This window comes from Vespula vulgaris, chromosome 14, assembly GCF_905475345.1.
Source record: "Vespula vulgaris chromosome 14, iyVesVulg1.1, whole genome shotgun sequence".
Classification (NCBI taxonomy): Eukaryota; Metazoa; Arthropoda; class Insecta; order Hymenoptera; family Vespidae; genus Vespula; species Vespula vulgaris.
In genome coordinates this window covers 1479919-1499469 of record NC_066599.1, presented here as the reverse complement: position 1 = coordinate 1499469, position 19551 = coordinate 1479919, and the positions used below count along the sequence as shown (strand labels likewise).

The 19551-nt window shown below is 32.1% G+C and overlaps 4 protein-coding genes across 6 annotated transcripts in view; 2 read left to right on the top strand and 2 right to left on the bottom strand.

The window, feature by feature from the left end:
- Positions 1-1063, bottom strand: part of LOC127068900 (odorant receptor 22c-like) — a 48211-nt gene extending 47148 nt beyond the window's left edge. Inside the window, exons 1-2 of the mRNA XM_051005278.1 lie at positions 892-1063; positions 456-611 (exon numbers count right to left, since the gene is read on the bottom strand). The gene's annotated coding sequence lies outside the window, so the exon portion shown is untranslated. The remainder of the gene's footprint in view (positions 1-455; positions 612-891) is intronic.
- Positions 1064-5636: 4573 nt separating this feature from the next.
- Positions 5637-8183, top strand: LOC127068899 (damage-control phosphatase ARMT1-like). Of its 2 annotated transcripts, XM_051005277.1 has the most exons (7): positions 5637-5680; positions 5758-5917; positions 6000-6127; positions 6207-6454; positions 6533-6715; positions 6806-7208; positions 7282-8183. In XM_051005277.1, the coding sequence occupies exons 4-7, from the start codon at positions 6231-6233 to the stop codon at positions 7636-7638; spliced, it is 1167 nt and encodes a 388-aa protein (XP_050861234.1). In that variant the 5' UTR covers positions 5637-5680; positions 5758-5917; positions 6000-6127; positions 6207-6230; the 3' UTR covers positions 7639-8183. The 2 variants fall into 2 exon arrangements, with proteins under 2 accessions (XP_050861234.1, XP_050861233.1); XM_051005276.1 differs by lacking the exon at positions 5637-5680 and having other exon boundaries at positions 5688-5917; positions 6022-6127.
- A 53-nt stretch (positions 8184-8236) lies between these two features.
- LOC127068903 (Golgi phosphoprotein 3 homolog sauron) lies at positions 8237-13702 on the bottom strand. Its single transcript, XM_051005287.1, has 4 exons — positions 12963-13702; positions 12623-12869; positions 12354-12529; positions 8237-11880 (listed from the first exon to the last, which is right to left on the bottom strand). The coding sequence occupies exons 1-4, from the start codon at positions 13206-13208 to the stop codon at positions 11632-11634; spliced, it is 918 nt and encodes a 305-aa protein (XP_050861244.1). The 5' UTR covers positions 13209-13702; the 3' UTR covers positions 8237-11631.
- Positions 13703-14834: 1132 nt separating this feature from the next.
- The window catches only part of LOC127068896 (uncharacterized), a 33888-nt gene continuing 29171 nt past the window's right edge, over positions 14835-19551 (top strand). Inside the window, exon 1 of one of the 2 annotated variants that reach the window (XM_051005270.1) lies at positions 14835-15244. The gene's annotated coding sequence lies outside the window, so the exon portion shown is untranslated. The remainder of the gene's footprint in view (positions 15245-19551) is intronic. The other variant, XM_051005269.1, reaches the window with a different exon arrangement.

Genomic DNA, 19551 nt, shown 5'->3' with positions numbered 1-19551 from the left:
ATATATATATATATATATATACTGCGTATAATGCGTATAAATTGTGTACATGCCTATTATATATATATGTATGTACATATGTATATATATAGTACGTAATTTTTGCATATATATATATACTGCGTATAATGTGTATGATATATACGTATATATGAAAATCGAATATAATACGAAATACGATCAATGATAGCTAATTAATGAAAGATTATTAATTAATACATCGTTAAGGACGAGAAAAGTAACGATATTGCGAAAATAAGAGTAGAAATTTAAAAAAAAAAGAAGTATGACGTAATAGCGTCGTGAGTACATAGGGATGCCGATTTTATTTTTGCGAATATCTTTCGAACGCGACAATATCTCGATTCGTGAATTCGGTCATATATAAATCGTGTGTTCGGCGATCGATTGATATATTAAAGAATGCTCTACGTTGGAAAAAATATTCTAATTACCTGTGATTCCGAGGACGACGATACTTCGTGCAACCTGTCAGGACTCGCGAACTCAAAATGGCGATGGTTTACTCGGCACACGTCTAGACAGGCCCATCGCGCATGCGCATTGCGTCATCGCGTAATGGCCCACTTATAAATTCGTGATTTTTCGATCTATTTATTGGAAAATATGAAAATGTCAAAAACACGATACAGACGTCTAAAATCTATCGGAAGGGATAGTTTTGAAGTCGAAAACAAGAAAATAAACGATCGGAATGATCTACGTGGTAAAATAAAGCCTCAAACGAGAGAAAAAAATAAGAGATAATAAGATTATTTCTTAAACGATGTAACATCTCGTCTTGCGAATACCACATCGTGTAAATGAAAAGTTCGACAATCGATTGGTACATTGGAGGGAAATGTACGTAAGAAAAAATATGTTAATTACCTGTAATTAAGACGACGACGTATATCCCGTGTTAATTTAGTATCGTCCAAGCGATAACAACGTTGCCAATTTGATCAACCAATAACGAGCCGCGATTATGACCGCGAGGGCCATACTGACCAATAGGATCTCTCCACTCTTTTTTATTCTTCTTTTTATCCCTACGTTAAATTCTTTTCTACAAAAAAATAAGACAAATTACATTAAAATTGATACAATTGAATAGAATACAAATGTTCCACATTAGATTCGAACCCTTACTTCTCTACTTATCTATCCTCATATTTATATATAATCTCCAAAAAGGTCAAAGTCCAAAAAACGTATACAAAGGAACCAACATCCAATAGTAAAAACCTAGAGTTATTATCTTTCTACCATTGTTCAACCCGAATTGAAACATTGCATTTCTATCAAAAGTTCTAGCAGAGGGAGTACATATCGTAATGGTGATTGCTTTAAAAGGTATAGAAAATTATTTGATTTCTATGTGACACTATAGGAGAAGGAAATCCATCTAACGTTGAAAAATTCATCGACGAGTTTATCGATTTCGCTGAGATTTTGTAATTTCGCGTAGCTTTCGACTTCACGCCGGCAGGTAAAATGGAAGAACTCGAGAGGCAGGAGATAAACGAGAAAATCATGCCCTACGGAAAGAGTAAGGGAGAAAGTGAGATAGAGAAAGAAATAGAAAGAAAGAGAGAGAGAGAGAGAGAGAGAGAGAGAAACAGAGAGAGACAGAGAGAGAGAGAGAGAGAATGCGAATGCTGGCTGGCACGTATTACGTAAGATACAAATTGACTTACGCCCTGTTTCGTATTAAACGCGAAAAGCAATCACCGGGAGGAGGTGGACTTCCTCGGGTGCAGTTTAAAACTAGCGATTCGATTCGATCGTTGAAGTTACTTTTTCCTTTACCCTTCATCCTCTCTCTTTCTCTCTTTCTCTCTCTCTCTCTCTCTCTCTCTTTCTGTCACTATCTTTCTTTTACTCTTTTTCTCTATAGCAGAAAAGAAGTCTCTACAAGTTTCCACTATTTTTTTTTTGTTTCTTTTTCCTCTTGAAGAACTCTTTCTCTCTCTCTCTTTCTCTTTCTCTCTTTTTCTTTTTCTTTTTTTCTTTCTTTCTTTCTTTTTCATTTTCTTTTTCTTTTTCTCGTTTTCTTTCTCTTTTTGTCTAAGTAGAGGTCACAAGAGAAGTTCGAATCGACGTTACAATCCGATATATACGATTCAATAGAATTTTCTGTAAAAAGTGTGAGAGCTGCTTGTATATCTGCAATTAGACAGACGTTTTTCACCGGTAAAACACGGATTTAATTCAACGACTTCGGAGAAGCACGGAATTCGAAGATGTTTTTATTCTTTTTCTAAAGAGAAAGAATGAAAGAAAGAAAAAGAGAGAGAGAGACAAAGAAAAAGAGAGAGAGAGAGAGAGAGAGAAAGTTCTCGCGTTAGAAACAAAAAAATTTAAGGGACAAATTCGTTCCTTCGAAAGAACCTTCGAATTTTCTTAATCGATCAACGATTACATTTTCGTTCTTTCGACATCGTTCGAATCTAAGGTCATTCAATTAATTATCTAAATTACAATCGATACATTTTTTTCGACCAATCGATAATTACGATACGATCGTAATTTTTATTTCTTACGTACTCGTTTCAATTTTAATTATTATCGAAATCATTTTATTTCTCTCTCTCTCTCTCTTTTTTTTTTTTTTTTATTATAACATCAAAATTTCAATGAGCGATAACATTTGTAGGATGGCTTAAAACGACGATGAAAAAGCATCGTTGCTTTGGTAGAAAAACTCCGTAGAGAGAAAACAATCGAGCTGTTTGGTAACTCGGTGTAATTTTATATGGGCCGCGGAGCAAGGAAGCTTTTTCGAGAAGGAGAAGAAGAAATGGAAGAAGTAGAAGCAAAAGCAGAAAAAGTAGAAGAAGAAGAAGAAGAAGAAGAAACTTCGTGGCAGTGCGTTTTTGGCGATTCTTGAGAGTAAGTAAGGACGCGTACGAAGTCTCTTTTTGTCTCTCTCTACTTAGACAATGTGATATTAATTATAATTAACTGCCATTCAGAAAAGTTTTCCGAACAATTCTGTGGTATTACGTCCGCTGGTAATAATGAACTTGCAGCTTTCCTATCATTTACATTCTCCCTAATTCAACCCGAGCTTTCTGTACAACGCAATACTAACTTTCTCTGTATGTTCGTCTGTGTGCACGCTTGTAAGAGAGAGAGAGAGAGAGAGAGAGAGAGAGAGAGAGAGAGAGAGAGAGAGAGAGAGAGAGAGAGAGAAAGAGAGAGAGAGAGAGAAAGTCGAATAACTTCTTGCAACTATCCAACGTCCTTCAGAGCGTGCAAATCTTATTGCTCGAAGATTTCTACAAGGAGAGAGAGACCATCCCAATTATATTTTCACGATATTTCACGTAGATACATTTTAATTACACCATTTTCTTTTTTCTTTTTTTTTCTTTTCTTTTCTTTTCTTAGCTTTCTTATTTCAATTTAAACACGCTCGATCTCCTTCAATCGTTTATATTATTAGCAACAGAAATAGGAACGTTTTCAAATGAATTTATTACAAGACCGATTTGAAAAGATAAGTTCAAAAGATTCGTTCTACTCTACGTTGATATTATTTTTAATTTCTTTCCTCGATCTTTTACAAATATTTTAATACTTTTATTCGATTTACCCGATTCCTTTCTCCTTTCTTTTTTTTTTTTTTTTGTTATAATAATTTCAATCGTTCGGAATTATACGTTGAATATTAAGACATTCAAAGAAAACTCGAAGCTCGATAAGAATCTTTTAACATCTCTTCGAGTAATCTCGAATGATGAGAAATAAAATCGGTTAATGATAAGAAAGATTCAACGTCAAGTTTCTTGCCAACTATAATTACTGCAATGCGATATCACAGACGTTGCTAGAACGACTAGGTGGTATGGTTCTGATATCTCGCGACTTTCTCGTTGGTCTTCATTTCGAAAATTGCAGTTAGCCATGTGGCCGACGTATTTAATGATTATCCTTTTGAAATTTATCATAAGCCCTCTCGTTAATCGATTTTAACGTGAACTGACCACATTACTATCGCCTCTTGTAAAAATTTCGTTCATGAAATTACAATTTACATCGAAAAAGAAAGACAAAAAGAATTAACGGAAATCTCTTTTCGATTTCAAATATAAAAAAAAAAGAATACCAATGGCCAATAACCAATGGTATTTAATGAATTTCCTTTCATTAATCATTTTCAATGCTGATTGACTATTATTGTTGGACCTTTAAAAATGATCTGAAATTTAGAACGTATATATATATATATAAAAGAAAGAAAGAATGAACATAAAAAAAAAGAAATCGCGCAAATCTCTTCTTTTACTTTTAACATTGAAAGAAATAGAAGATATAGAAGAATGGTATTGATAAAATTTGATAAAATTCCGAATGTAACTGATACTTGATGAAAGTGTGGACTGTAGCTCCGTTGTTTTCGAGGGGAGTTCTTCGAGCGAAGAGAAGAAGGTAGAATTTGATGGGGATGGTTGTGAACGATAAAGAGAGAGAGAGAGAGAGAGAGAGAGAGAGAGAGAAAGATAGATAGATAGAGAGAGACAAAGATAGGGTGAGATAGAGAGAGGGAGAGAGAGGGAGAGAGAGATGGAAGACAAATCCAGTTTCGAGCCTGCACACGCTCGGCCATACTGTTGGAATTCATGGGTCGTGGGTTATGCCGCATTCGGTGGTATGTAGTAATTAGCAACATTGCTTCGAGATATCCCAAAGGTGGGAGCTCCAGAGGTTGGGAAGGTTCGAACATTGCCTGCTATACGTAGATTTCATTTAACGGAGAATACGATGCAACTTCCTTCTACGATTGTTTTCATTTTTCGATTATTATACGAAAGGAAAAAACATTTCAATGGTAGTAGTCGTCTCTCCTTTCTCCTGATAGATTTCCACCAAAAAAAGAAAAGAAGGAAAAAGAAAAAAAACGTGATCCATAGTCAAATCTCGCCGAGACTTTTTTTTTTGTCTTCGCAATTTTTTTTTTCTTCTTCTGCTTTCTTGCCTTCTTTTTTCTCTTTTTTTCCTCCTTTCTTTCTTTCTTTCTTTCTTTCCTTTTTATCTTTTTTTTTATTTTCTTCTTTTTTTTTTTTATTGCCAAGACACGTGGAGAAACAAATTGCGCTATGGCGAGAAAAGTCATTTAATAATTTGCATTCCTAAACCCAAAGAACGAGCAAACGAACGAACCAAAAGTTCGAGAGATGCAACGAGCCGAGTGGTAGAGTGGTTTTGCCGGTTGCAATCTTCCGACTAAAGTTTATCAACCCCTAAGGTTATCTGTAACTAAATTATCGTTCTAGTTTGTAGTTTTAGATACTGACAAAAAAAACAAATGAGAGATATTGCAAGGAAATAAGATCGTTCTTTTCTCTCTCTCTCTCTCTCTCTTTTTTCTTTTCGTTTTCTAACACGTGCAAGCTATTTTATAAAGTAACGAACGATTTTAAAATAGTTTTTAATATATTTACACAAAGATCTTTAAAGTAAACATATGATAATAGTTATAGTATTTTAATAATCATTGATCGAAATTTTTAAAGATCACATTCAAAGTTTACATTTTCTATGTAGTTGATCGATCAAAGAGTTAACGCGCCAAAATTTCAAATTGACGCAGAATTTAATACTGCGCATGCGCGAAGCAGAGGATTCTTATTAGCTATAGATAAACGTGAATGACATCGAGAAAAAGTATCCGGTAAACAAATTAACATAGGGTTATGTAATTTTAATTTAATGTGATCATAGATATGAATTTTCCTTTATGTCTTGTAGGCTGAAACATTTATCATCTATTCGTTAGGTGCCTCTTGTTAATATCAATGGCTACAAACGCGAAACAAACCATGCCAATTAGATCTAATTCGGTGGAGATTGTAAATCTTCAAGATACTTTGACACCCTTTGGTGTACGTCTTGCTGGGATTTATATGCGGTAAATATAATATATTGAATTTAATCTAATCCTTAAGAACAATTATAATATTAACTGAACAATTATAATTTTTCTGTGATAGTATAAAAAGAACTATGTTCCAGGAGTTTTGCTTATGTTACGCTTAAGGATAGATTGCCGATAATATTAACGAAAATTGTAGACAACCTTAGTCGTAATAAAGAACAAATCGCACAAAAATTTGGACAGGTGAATGTATTTTATTGTGATCTGTATAACTTGTTATCGATATTATAGTTTATTAATACAATGTATATATATTCTACAGAATGCTACGGAAGAAATAAAACAAATGGTTGGATTTATAAGTCAATTGAAGAACGAGATTGTTACTAATAAGGCTTTGACAATATTACCAATAATAGAAAATGACAGCGACAATGATGCGGCTGTTTGGAATAAGTACTTGGAGGATAAAACTGAAAAAGAAGGTGCCACTCCAACCTGGTTTAATACAGAATGGTTGTATTGTGAATGCTATATGTATCGTAGACTGGCACAAAAATTTCTTCTTATGTAAGTTTGTATAAAAAAGAATATATTATATTTTATCACTCAATAGCAATACATGCTATATAATCTATGATTTTATAGGAGTGCTTTACATACGTATGACCCATTTCAACAACAAAAAAGGGATTCTTTTATTAATTCCTTGTGTAACATAGAAATTCTTAACAAATATTTGTTGGATATGATTGACAGGGCAAAATTAATGCAAATTGAAAAGAAAGACCTACTTTTTAAATTAATCGAATTGAATCTTTGGGGAAACAAGTAATAAAGAAAATTTATATATATATATATATATATGTAATATATAATATTGTGTGTGTATGTGTATTTATTCTGTCATTATTTTTTCAGGTGTGATTTATCTCTAAGTGCAGGAGCTGATAATAATCAAACTGGTAATCCTATAGAACAATTAGCAATTTTTCATGATGATATACTTGATAATGCCAGTGATTTTGTTTGGCAAGTTCTTAGTAAACAAAAACCAAATGATTCTGATATCGTAGACTTGATATTGGATAATGCAGGATATGAACTTTTCACTGATATATGTTTTGCAATTTTTCTAATTAATTTTGGCTTGGCTGGAAAAGTTCGATTTTATGTAAAACGTTATCCATACTTTGTGAGCGATGCTGTTGTTAAAGATTTTCATTGGATATTGGATTATATGAAAAAATCCTCAAGTCCAGAATTAAAAAGAACAGCACAGCTATCTTATGATTACTTAGAAAACAAAACTTGGACTATTGAGGTAGTAATATATATATAGTTATTTTATATTTCTTATTAGCACTAATTATAATATATATTGTATATTTGTATAGGAAGAATCTTATTGGACATGTCCGTACGATTTGGCAGATATGAAGGAAAAGGATAAAATACTATATGCAAAATTATCAGATGCAAAATTAATAATATTTAAAGGTGATTTAAATTATAGAAAATTATTGGCTGATATAAATTGGGAATACACTACTTCATTTATAGAAGCATTGAGAGGCTTTCGGCCAACAAATATTTTGAGTTTGAGAACAATAAAGTCTGATGTTTGTGTTGGATTACCACCTGGAAAAGGTGAAATGTTGTACGAAAAAGATAAAAATTGGATGGTTACTGGTAAATATGGTCTTATTCAAGCAACAGTTGAAAGTGCTTGTAACTGTTCCATCATATGTTAATAAGCGAAATTAAACTAGAAATAATACTATTATTGAAATCTAAAAAAAGAGATTAAAATCTAAAAATCTTAATGAAATATATATATATATATCATTAAGTCATATAAATGCAACAACTCGTTATATGTCTAGTTGCATTTAAATCTGCAGATTAATGTATGTGAATGTTTCGAGTAAAAATTGATGTCATGTACCATTTGTTAAATCTACTAAATTTTTCTTTTTTATTTCTTACTCTATTTTATTTATAACATAATAGAGAAATATTATTATATAAATTTCCATTTTAAATATAATGTAAATCGAAATGAAACAAATAATGCATAGACTGATGCAATGAGAATACATTATTGTGATAATATCATTCATTTATACTGTAGCTTGTATAAATTTCTATGTACATAATATATATTTCCTACATACATAAGAAAGAATTAATACCTTTTACAATTACATATTCATACTATATGAATCAGTCTTATAAAAATGAATATTTCAATTTGTTATATATCATATAGAAACGATAGCGAAAATGTATAGATCATTTTTGGATAAAAAAAATCTTTTCTTTTTAAACTATAATATTACAAAAACAAAATGATTATTAGATGTATATGTATTATCAGCAATATTTAATTTATTACATTCAATACATGTTTATAATGGTAATGATAATAATAATAATAGTAATAATAATAAGAAGTATCTATTTTTTTTTAAATAGATATTCTTCTCTTCTATAAATGTTTGTACACAGTGATGTATAATAATGCATATCAAATTATAAGAAATAAAATATCTTTTTTAAGGATAATGTTATATTTTTATTTAACCGGTCCTCGAAAACACGCAGAATCGATCGCAACCACGTATACTTTCAATTCAAAAATATAAACACACTTATAAATTCTATCAGTTGCAAGTCGAATTAATAATTCATCAAAATATTATTCGTACAATTTGATTTTTAAGTACAAATGGCGCGATCTTCCAATGCAATTGTGCTTCAATATATATATGTGTGTACGGTGTGTGTATGTGTTGTGTATATATGTGTATATGTATCCCTAATACTTACAGTTCGTTCTCTCCGCCTTAATCATACTTTTTTATTCACATGCCTTTATACAATATGTTTCATTATTTGCACTTATTTCAAGCATACAATATTTCCTTATAACTGGTGTCGAGACCGTTAAATATACACAAATTTCTTTTTTAATAACCACAGTATCAGTAGCTAATCTCATAAAAGCAAAGAAAATATAATATTTCTAAGACTTAAGTGTGTGTGTGTGTGTGTGTGTGTATATATATATATATATATATATGTTGCTCAATTTTTTTACTGATAATATATAAAAAATTTTTATCAGCATAACATGTTTCGATGGTATGTACTATTCTACAAATATTTCATTAGAATTCTCATTTACAGTAATATATTTTATCATACACAAAAAAAAATTGTTTTATTTCTTAATATATGTATATTTCATTTACTCTCTATAATAAGGATATATTACATATAGAGGTGCAACTGAAATAATAAATCTCGATTAACAGTAATTTATAATGCAGTATTTACAAGTGATTTACAGTGATCAAACAAATGGGATAGAATTTCAGAAAATATATTTGATTTTATTTTGATCGTATTCCTGTTAATATACTATTGTTGTTATATACTTTATATTCGTAACGAAATTACCCCTGCTTTTTAAAGGAACAAAATATTATACTACAAAGATCTTAAAATAAATAATTGCATCTCTTCTTTGTGATAATTATACTTTCATATATTCAGACTATTATCCAAAATGGCAATGCGTAGAAAATTGTTTGTGATGAGCTTTCCTAATAAAATTGATAAATGTAAAAGTTCGTACATTTGAAATAAAAATTATTAGGCTGCAAATATAAGTAATTTTAGTGAACAAATTTATGAAATGTTACTATTATTACATATACCTGATATATTCCCTTGTGATAGCAAAAGTACAATGATTTTTATAAATATATAAATATTATTAATAATCAGCAATTATATAGGGAATTTTGTGATGTAGTATTACAAAATATATAAATAGACAAAAAAGTATTCTTCATGATCTCATTTTTAATTAGAAATTCCTACATATGGCCTCATTTAAAAATGGTTGTAAATATACTCAATTGCAAATGTATGTATGTCACTGTTTAAAATATTACTGTAACAGAGCACGTATTGTGATGTGTATTTCCTTTTTCATTGGAGAATATAATATTCTAACTTTTCGACCAAGTGGCAGTAGAGCTTCTGTACACACACACATACACGCACACATGCACGCGCGCGGCGAGTGTGTGTATGTGTGTACAGAATATATTATATATTATATATTTTATATATATATAAATATATAATAAATTGATTATATTAATCTAAATCATTTTACTTCAGCATTTATATTGAAAAGAATGTTATTTCAAAAGAAGAAAAAAACTGCTTATAATTTATAGAAGTGTTACAAGCAAACAAGTCTACTAGTAACAATCTAACAAAAATAAATGCCTGACCAGCTAATACCTGTTACATCTGCTTGTCCAGCAAGCTACTATTTAAAATATGTATAAGTAGCATACTATATTGCATTAAATTATAATAGATATCTGCATCCTGTTAAATGGACAACTATGTAATAAAATATTCTAATCTAATGAAGACAAAAGGGACTTAACTACATTTAAAAATACATAAAAATAAGTATGATTACTAAAATACTTGTGTAATTTTTTGTAACCTGCATAAAAAAAAAAAAAAATGTATAACTATATGACATAACAATGATATTATAGTTCACTGAATACTTGTTAAAATTAATACTCAAATAGCAACAATTAACTTACTAATAATAATTTAAAATGTACGAAATGTATAAATTGAATTGATTGTATCCTCTTGATAGATATATAGGTAACTAAATCTTGTCTTATTTTTAAATTATTACTTTAACCAATAAATCCCATATTTAATAATTTTTTATACAATAATATTTTTTTTATATAAGCATCGTAATGAAATTTTTTCTATATCTAGAAAAAGCAATGTATATGTCAATATTTGTTAATAATTATCTCTAAGAATGATAATATTAATATTGCAATCATTAACACTTATGTTTTCCATGAAAGTAAATAGATCAATGTATACGTTTTTGTGCTTTCTCTATAAAATCCAAATATAAAGGAAATATTCCATCAAAGATATTAACAAAATTAATGACAATGCGAAATATATAAAATATTTAAAGCATTGAAAAAAGATATTCTTTATAAAATTCTATAATGCAGGTCATATATGTCAAAAAATGATTGCTTTACTGCCACCCAGTGATCTTATCAATCTGTGCATCAATTTGAAAAAAACGTCGCTATAAGATATATCCAAATGCAATATAGACGCCCGTAGGGAGGGGCACCAACGATTAGAACTTAATCTTATAATATTTCCAATTTGCTATACTGCCTCTTATATTGTCTTTTATTCTTAAGCAACAGTCAATGATGTAGCAAATAACATGAGAGATACAGTTTACCACATAAGGCTGTATCTACAAATATACGTGGAAATTCTATACAGATGAAGATACTAAATATTTCACAAAATTCTGTACGATGAGAACTTTTTATCAAACCCTACATGGCACTAAATCACACTCGAAGTGCACATTCACACCCGGAATTTCGTTACTTTGCGATGTCACCAATCTGAACTTACATATAGTTCAGTTATCAAAGATATTAAATAATAATGAAAATGACTAACATATCCTACACTGCTTTCCATACAGTCAACTATTTGTTATTTGGTCTGAATCATATGATTGTAACAATGATCTCGTAACTATTTCTTTTAAGTATACAACTAAAAGACATGCAAAATTGGTAATCCCACTGTTCACACTATTATCCAATGTTCATAAGTTACACTTTTAATTCATGAGAACTGTGTTACTTAGTGAATGCGGCAAATACAGCCCATAATACGGGATTGGCGTTAGGTTTAGCAGCTTCAGCTTCAAAATCTAGATCCAACAAAGTTCGAACTCGGCGCATCGCTACTTCGTAATCGTCATCGCAAAGAGGTGCAAATGCATTCTCTAATACATCAGCCGCATGGGCTAGAATCACTAATGCTAACATCCGCCTATCCATACGACCTGCATCATTTACCCAACGACCTAACACAGCCTCCTGAATCTGCAAATAAAATATGACTGCTCCATAAATATAACAATCTTATATTCTAATGCTAATGTTTTATATTTAAAAACAGACGAATTAATAATTATATAATTTCTGCGATGTGAATATTTTCAATGAGTAGGAAAAAAACTTAAACGGATACGCATTTTAAATTGCATCCTGGAAATAAATAAAAAAAAAAAAAAGAAAAAGATATACTTCTCCAAACATATATGTGAATAGGAGATACTAGTATACTTTTATAGTAAATACAAGCAAACTGCTACAAATGATATTTTCTCTTATCTTCTGGTAGCTAATATGAACACCCAATTTAGAGAATGGAATACAAACAAAGAGATAAGATATTACTTCTATTTCTGTAGTATTAAAACAAAACAGAATATGTGTGTGTAATATAATATCAAAGAAAGCATAAACAGATAAGTACAAATAAATAGTATAAGTATATAATAAAATCTAATTACCTTTTTAACAAGACGACTTTTGGCAAGGTTATCAGTAAGAGGATGAGTTGTCATATCAAAGAGTAAGAAGTTCTGTTTTTCTGTGGTTAATACACCTTTTTCTACAAGATTTTTAGCTAATCTCTCTCTAACATTTTTTAATTGATAACGTAACTTTAAAGGATTCCACGTTTCACCTGTAACGACAAAATATAACCAGCCGCGATATAAAAATTAAACTACTATCATGAAAGCAAAGAAAGAAAAAGGATTATCAATAAATTACAAACCACTTAAATATTCTATCCAACTTGGAACAGTCTCTGGAGGATCTGTATCTTTTAAATGTTTCAACGCTTCGTCCAGCAAGACATCTCCTGTAGGCGCGTCGTTTTTCAAGAGTAGTTTCCTTGTCAACAAACCTTTCTTACGCATTCCAGCTTTTTCTAACTCTACACGACCGCGAAATCCAAGCTCGGCCAAGATACATCCACGCAAGCCCGAGCTTATGCAATCGTTCCAAAACGAAGTATAACCCTAAGAAGGAATAAAAACAAACTCCTGAAGAGTAACAAGAGAGATATCGAAAAAGAAACACAAGCGAAGGATAAAGAGCTTTTATATCCTTACCTCCTTGTCCTTAAGACCAAGGAGTAAAACCTCTTCCATAAGAGTCAATCTGGTTTCTTTATCTGAATCATCGTCTATCGTAGGGTTCGAATTTAGATCTTTTTGAGAGGAACAGTCGGTGTCCATACTGTTACCAGACAACTTGTCATTGTGACCAAGGTCGTTGGAACCATCCTGGCCGAATCCACTGCTGCTGCTACTGTTAACCACTCGTCGTCTCTGCACCAACCCGTCACCTCGATTCATCCTTTGGAAGCAAAGCTACGCACCTTTTGCGATAACGTCCGCGTGTCAGATACGCCACCGTGTCGGCCTCACTTCCGTGCGATTAGGCTAAGTCTATTACAAAGGTAATTAAAGTAAACCTCTCGCGGCATGTATCATACGAGGTAAACACAATTCTGTTGACGTTTCTCTCGATACAACCATATCTGTTTTCCAAGATGGCCAGCTACCTCCCGCACGGTCGTTGCTTTTTTATTTCGCCACTAGGATGCTATCGTACGAGCTGACGAGACATCAGCTTGCGAGAAAAGAAAACGGAGATTTAACTCCGATAACGTAATGCGATCAAACTCCTCCTACTTAATTTTTTTTTTTTTTGTTATCAACGACGAGATTGTAAAATTAATCTTCTTTATTAGCCTACAGAATATATTCACTCCGATTTCTACTCTTAAATCAAAATCACCTCGTAACCGACCGCGAACGATGCACCCCGTGACCGTAATTGTTTAGAACGGAAACGTGTCTATCCGAAGGACTAACGTTAATGGCGCTAGTGTCGCACCGTCATCGGTCACGTGTCTTCCAACCACCTATGATATACGAGCTCCCTCTCTCTCTTATCGACGCATCGTTTTAAGCGGGCTTTTCAAATTTTCGCCGAAATAAAAACCTATAAATTCGATATAAATTGTACGATCTATGGAAAATCAATGATTTATAAGTAATATTTGTTACTCTATTAAAAGAAAAATGTTCGGTTTTATTTATATGAAATAATCCTTTTATATTTATAATATCACACTTTCTTATTTTTATCGATCGTTTTTATTCGATTTTTTTCTTTTTTAAATAATATGATTATGAAAGTTACGATTAATTATTAATGCGATACTACGTCCGGATATGCATCCACATATATAGATACGTGTCTCTTCTACAAATTTTCAACAATCTATTCTTCACATCTTCCGTGCGTGACATTCTAAAGGTCTCGTCACTTTATTTTTACTCATGCTTTATTCTTACCGCCGATCTTGGATAAGCAAAAGGTTTGACACACGATCGATATCGCTTCGTGGTATCCAACGCAACGGTCGTGCATCGATTTGCGATTTGTCCTGCGCCAATTATCGCCGTTTATCGGCATTGCTGAGAATCGTAAGAGTCCGCAATGCGGTATATCTTTAAACTGACTAAGAAAAAACATGACATCAACCAAGAAAAAAGTATACGAATTTGTAATTAAAAATTTGAGATTTCCTTCTTTGGAAATTTTACTGATTCAAAAAAAAAAAAAAAAGAAAGAAAAGAAATTTTATGTAACAGTCGAATTGTACAAAATTATAATTTATATACGTAAACGCTTATAATTTTACGTATAAAATTTATTACTCTTGCAAAAAATATATAGAAAGATTTACTCCTCCGACAATAAAAATAAGAAAAAAAAAAAAAAGAAGAAGAAGAAAGATCAAATAAAGATCAGCAGAAAAATGATTTCGTCTGGGTTGGAGATAACGTTTGATAGTCGAAAAAAGAAAATAATTTTTTTCAATAGATCGTCTCGATCCATTCGATATCGCTTCGTTGTCGTGTTAACCAGGTTCAGCACGGTAGTCAGAGAGAATCCATGAGAGAGTAGGGATAGAGCGAATGATTCCTTCGAGGAAGGCGCGCGAACGTACCGAGAGGCACTTTCAGTCGTTCGGACCCGCTCGCTCGGTGGAAGTGTCCAAGGCATTTCTCGATCATATATATACATATATATTTATATATATACATACCCACGTACACACACATACACACAAACATATATTTCGATTATCGCGTTCGTGGTGTGATTGAAGAGTTAAGCTCGAAAAGATATTTTTTAGTTTCTTTCTATATTTATTTACGTACGTGTGCGAGAGAGAGAGAGAGAGAGAGAGAGAGAAATTTTCGAAAAAAAAGAAAACAAAAAAAGAAAAAAAAAGAAGAGAGATCGAAGGATCAAGGAAGATGCTGCGTTTGGACCACCACTGAGCTGATCGGTTCTTCGTCAATACGGGTGTCAGGTGAGCAAGATCGAAAGAACTTCATCTAAAACGTTGTTTAACAATCCTTATCATCATCATCGGTGATAATACGTATGTGTAAATATGTGCATGTGTGTTTGTGCATCTACGTCATATTAATACGTCAACGAAATAGTAAACGTATATAATATCGAATTTTCCCACGTTTATGATATTTAATCTTGCCTGATTTCCAAGACATTTAGAGCGTGACATTGGTGAATATAAATTATTTGCTCAATTCCATGACGATTCTTTTATGGAAGAACGATTTTATTCGATACACGAATAATTTCATTCGATAGTACGGTAAACATATTTGTTTATTGATATATCAAAATGAATAAATTTTGGGAATGTGTACAAATATAAATCACAAAGTGTGATCAATCATTTTTCATTGACGTTTATCTTTTAATATATAAAAAATGGTGTCAATGCTATATTGATCAATCATCGTATCGATTATTATCGCTTAAGTATCAGATAATTTTTAAAGAATGTTCGTCATTCTTAAAGAATTTTGTCGGTGAAATGGATTAATTATTATCGAAATGATGTTCATCGTTTCGAAGAGAAAAAAAAAAGAGAAAAAGAAGACGCGATTTAATTAATAACGAGTAAAAAAAATACCTTACGTCTCATAATTCAAGTATCTCATCTTTCTTTCGTTCAGTAATCGTTCGCGTAAAAGCGAAATCATGGGAAAAATGCGTAACAATGTTATTCATCGTATTATTCATAATTAACCAAAGAAATTGTGGTGTTTTTTAATTATGTGAACACCCGGTATTACCACACAGGATTCCACTTCAATTCGTCCTGACGTATAGATACAAGTACACACATACACGCACACGTATATACGTATTACCAACAATAAGTATTTATCACTAAAATGAGGATCTACGGCCAGCTGATCCTCCGAAGAGAACGTCGATGACCTGTCGACGTTGTTTCTACTTGTTGCTGAGTTACGTTTCAATTTACACGGGAAGAAACAACAGTACGAACGAAATAGATTTGCAAGAAGCAATAAAACCGATCCTTGCTGATACGAGCTCGTTAAAAAGGAACATTCCAAGGAAGGATTCCAATTCTATTCGATACTGATTGATCTAATTCGATTTGATTTTATTTTTCATTTACTTCTCGTTACTGACATTGCACAGTTAAGGATACTTCAGTAAGGATTTTAACGACGTCTCGTAAAATTTAAATCGTTCGAAACTTCGCTAAACTTTTTCCTATGATTATGATCGCGTAAAAAAGAAAAAGAGAACAAAAATTCTTACGAAGGATCTACTCTGAAACCGAAACGTTAAAAAACCGATGAGGACGTCGAGTTGATCTAAGCAAAAAAAAAAGAAAAAAGAAAAAAGAAGAAAAAGAAGAAAGAAAAAACAAGAAACGAAAGAAATAAAATAATAATTAAAAAGCGTTAATCGATCGAGTGCGTTAAAAAATTTCGTTTCAATATCGATTCTTAATCATTTCCTAACGAGCTCGAGAACCTGGCTTTAATTTTCATAAATCCATTTGAAAAATATGAAGAGGTCGAATAGATCGAGTAGAACGATCACGAGGAGATATATTTTTTCTTTGATGCTTTTGAAGGAAACCTCTTGAACAATTAATTATAATTGATGTATACTGGTACTGTAATAAAAATTCAAGATCGATGAAGACGGTGACCCGTGTCCAGGTTTACTTGGAGGAACTTTGCCGTTCGTTAATTGATTCGTTCGCGTGGCTCGTTATTCGACGGCCAGGGTTGCTACTGTTAAACAACACCATCCAGTCTATCCTCTCTCTCTCTCTCTCTCTTTCTCTATCGTCCTCTCTCTCGTTCCTCTCCTTTTTCCTCTCTCGTTTCTCTTCCTTGTCTCTGGCAAAGTTCTTGGAGAGAAAGAGAGAGAAAGAGAGAGAAAGAGAGAGAGAGAGAGAGAGAGAGAGAGAAAGAAAGAGAGAGAGAGAGAGCTATGGAGACGATGGCTACGGAACGAGAAGGTACGGTAAAATCCAAATGGCCGGAGCGTTACATTCCACGGATGATTCAGGTGTGCCCCTCGCTGTTCCCTCCTCCCTCATTTCCCCTGCTCCCTGCTCTCTTGCTCCCCTGCTCCTGCCCCTACTCCTACCCCTACCCCTATCCCACGACCCTCCCCCTCTTTCCCCCCTTTTCGTGGCTCTCTTCGAGAAAGCAGCAGCACCTCTCTCGATAGACTCGATGCACACTCTCGATACTCCCGCTATATTTCTACTCGGAAGCTATCGACAAATGTTTAGATTCTTTATATATATTTCTCGATATATATGTTTATGTATGTGTGTGTGTGTGTGTGTGTGTATGCATGTATTTAATTCCTAAAAATATATTTTTTATACAAAATTGAACACGATCTAGAACGTCTCGAAAATGATGACAAATTTCTTTCATTAATCGTCTCCTCAATTATCCTTCTGATTTTATTAGAAATCAATGCAGAATGGGGATTAATATTGTTATAATTTGTATGGTAGTTGGAAGGAAAGATCATTTTTAATCGGATATTCATTGGATCGTTTAATTCTATAGTTAGTTAACGAGTGTCAGTATATTGAATAATGTTTTTGCATATATAGATTTTGTGATTATAATGTAATTCGTTAAATTATGTTAATAGATTTTTTTTTTACATGTACGTATAGTAGGTGTAAATGAAAATTGCAAGAAATTTTGCATTTGTATTTTGTGTAAAATTTGATTATAAAAGGCGATGCTCGCGTATCGATAAATTTTTCTTCCTTGATAAGATTCAAATAAACGTGACATCGAATCTCTTTCCGTGGAAGGACGAGTCCCTATTTCGACACTCGCTTACATTTTATATAACGTTGTTAAGAACGAAATACTCCGTGAAAACGCGCATATTTTGCAACGCAATGCCAATGCAGGTGGCAACACGCGTGATTGCTCGTGTCAACAAAACCACCTACGGTTGCGTCACAAAGTTGTTTCGATCTTTATATAACCATTGTGGTTATCGGTGGATATATCGGTGACTATAGAACGATTATCTTCTTCTCTTTGAATTATTCATATTTCTAACGTTTAAATTTAAATTAAATTCTTATTTTCGGTTCGAGTCGCTCGAATGCGACTTCCGAAATTGATATCAATTTTTATTTCTACTCGAAAAGATCAACTGAAGTTATCATTAATCTAACGCTTTTAAAATTTATATTAATTTCAATTCCGAATTGAAACTCGGATTATAGGATTATTTGTATGAATTATATCAATGAGATGCATTTGAAATTATTTATACAAATTTAATTTCGCTACAGAATTAATATTGTATAATAATTAATACTATAATTCTAATGATTTGTCAATAGAAATTATTCTAAATTCCTTAAATGTTTTTCTTAAGTATCGTTAAATTAGAAATATCTTTTATAAAAGTATAACGTCTCTATAATTTTATTAGACAAGATTATATTATCATCCCTTTTAACGTATCCTTCGTATGAAAGTTTTCGAAAGTGGTAGTCGTAAATAATAAACTGTTATAAATCAAAATGACTAATCGATCCTTCTTACAAAGATTAAAGGTGCATGAAGCGATTTGCGTTTACTGGAGCGCACTTCTCTCTTCTGGTTCCCGTTTTGTGTGTAGAGAATTTTAATGTGCCGATCGTTGGCTGAACTAAAAGCGTCGTTCGAAGGAAACTTTCGAGTGAAAGTACGCACGATTATTATGGCTTTGCATTGCGTTATGTTCCGTGTCATGAAATCTATTTATTCATTCATCCATTCATCCATTTTGGATTCCGATCGGTCGACTATATTTTTCTTTTCTTTTCTTTACTTTTCATTTTTTTTTTTCTAGACAAATCGTACGAATTTCAAACTGTTTTAAGTTAGGAATGCAAAACGGCCATTTCGATTTTATCTTCTTGCACTTCACGGACACTTACGTGCAGTTAAGTGGAAAAAATGATAATATCGTTGAAGTAGCGCGTGTAGTGAAAGCACTACTAGCATGTAAGAAGCTCACCAACACTAACAATAATTCCTATGCCACGCGTGGTCTATGCTTGTTTCAACGATAATAATTAATCCTCGCTTTCGGTCGTAATGTCTCGCGTAATTTCCTTCGTCGATTTTAGTTTCTAACATATATAACAAGAACTAAACGAACACTAGTTTTAATTTATTTTCTAATTAGGTCTATGTTAGATCAGTTAATATCGTATAAATTCGAAATGATCTATCGGAGATCTTTCTCATTTATTTCATATTATATTTTTTATATTTAATT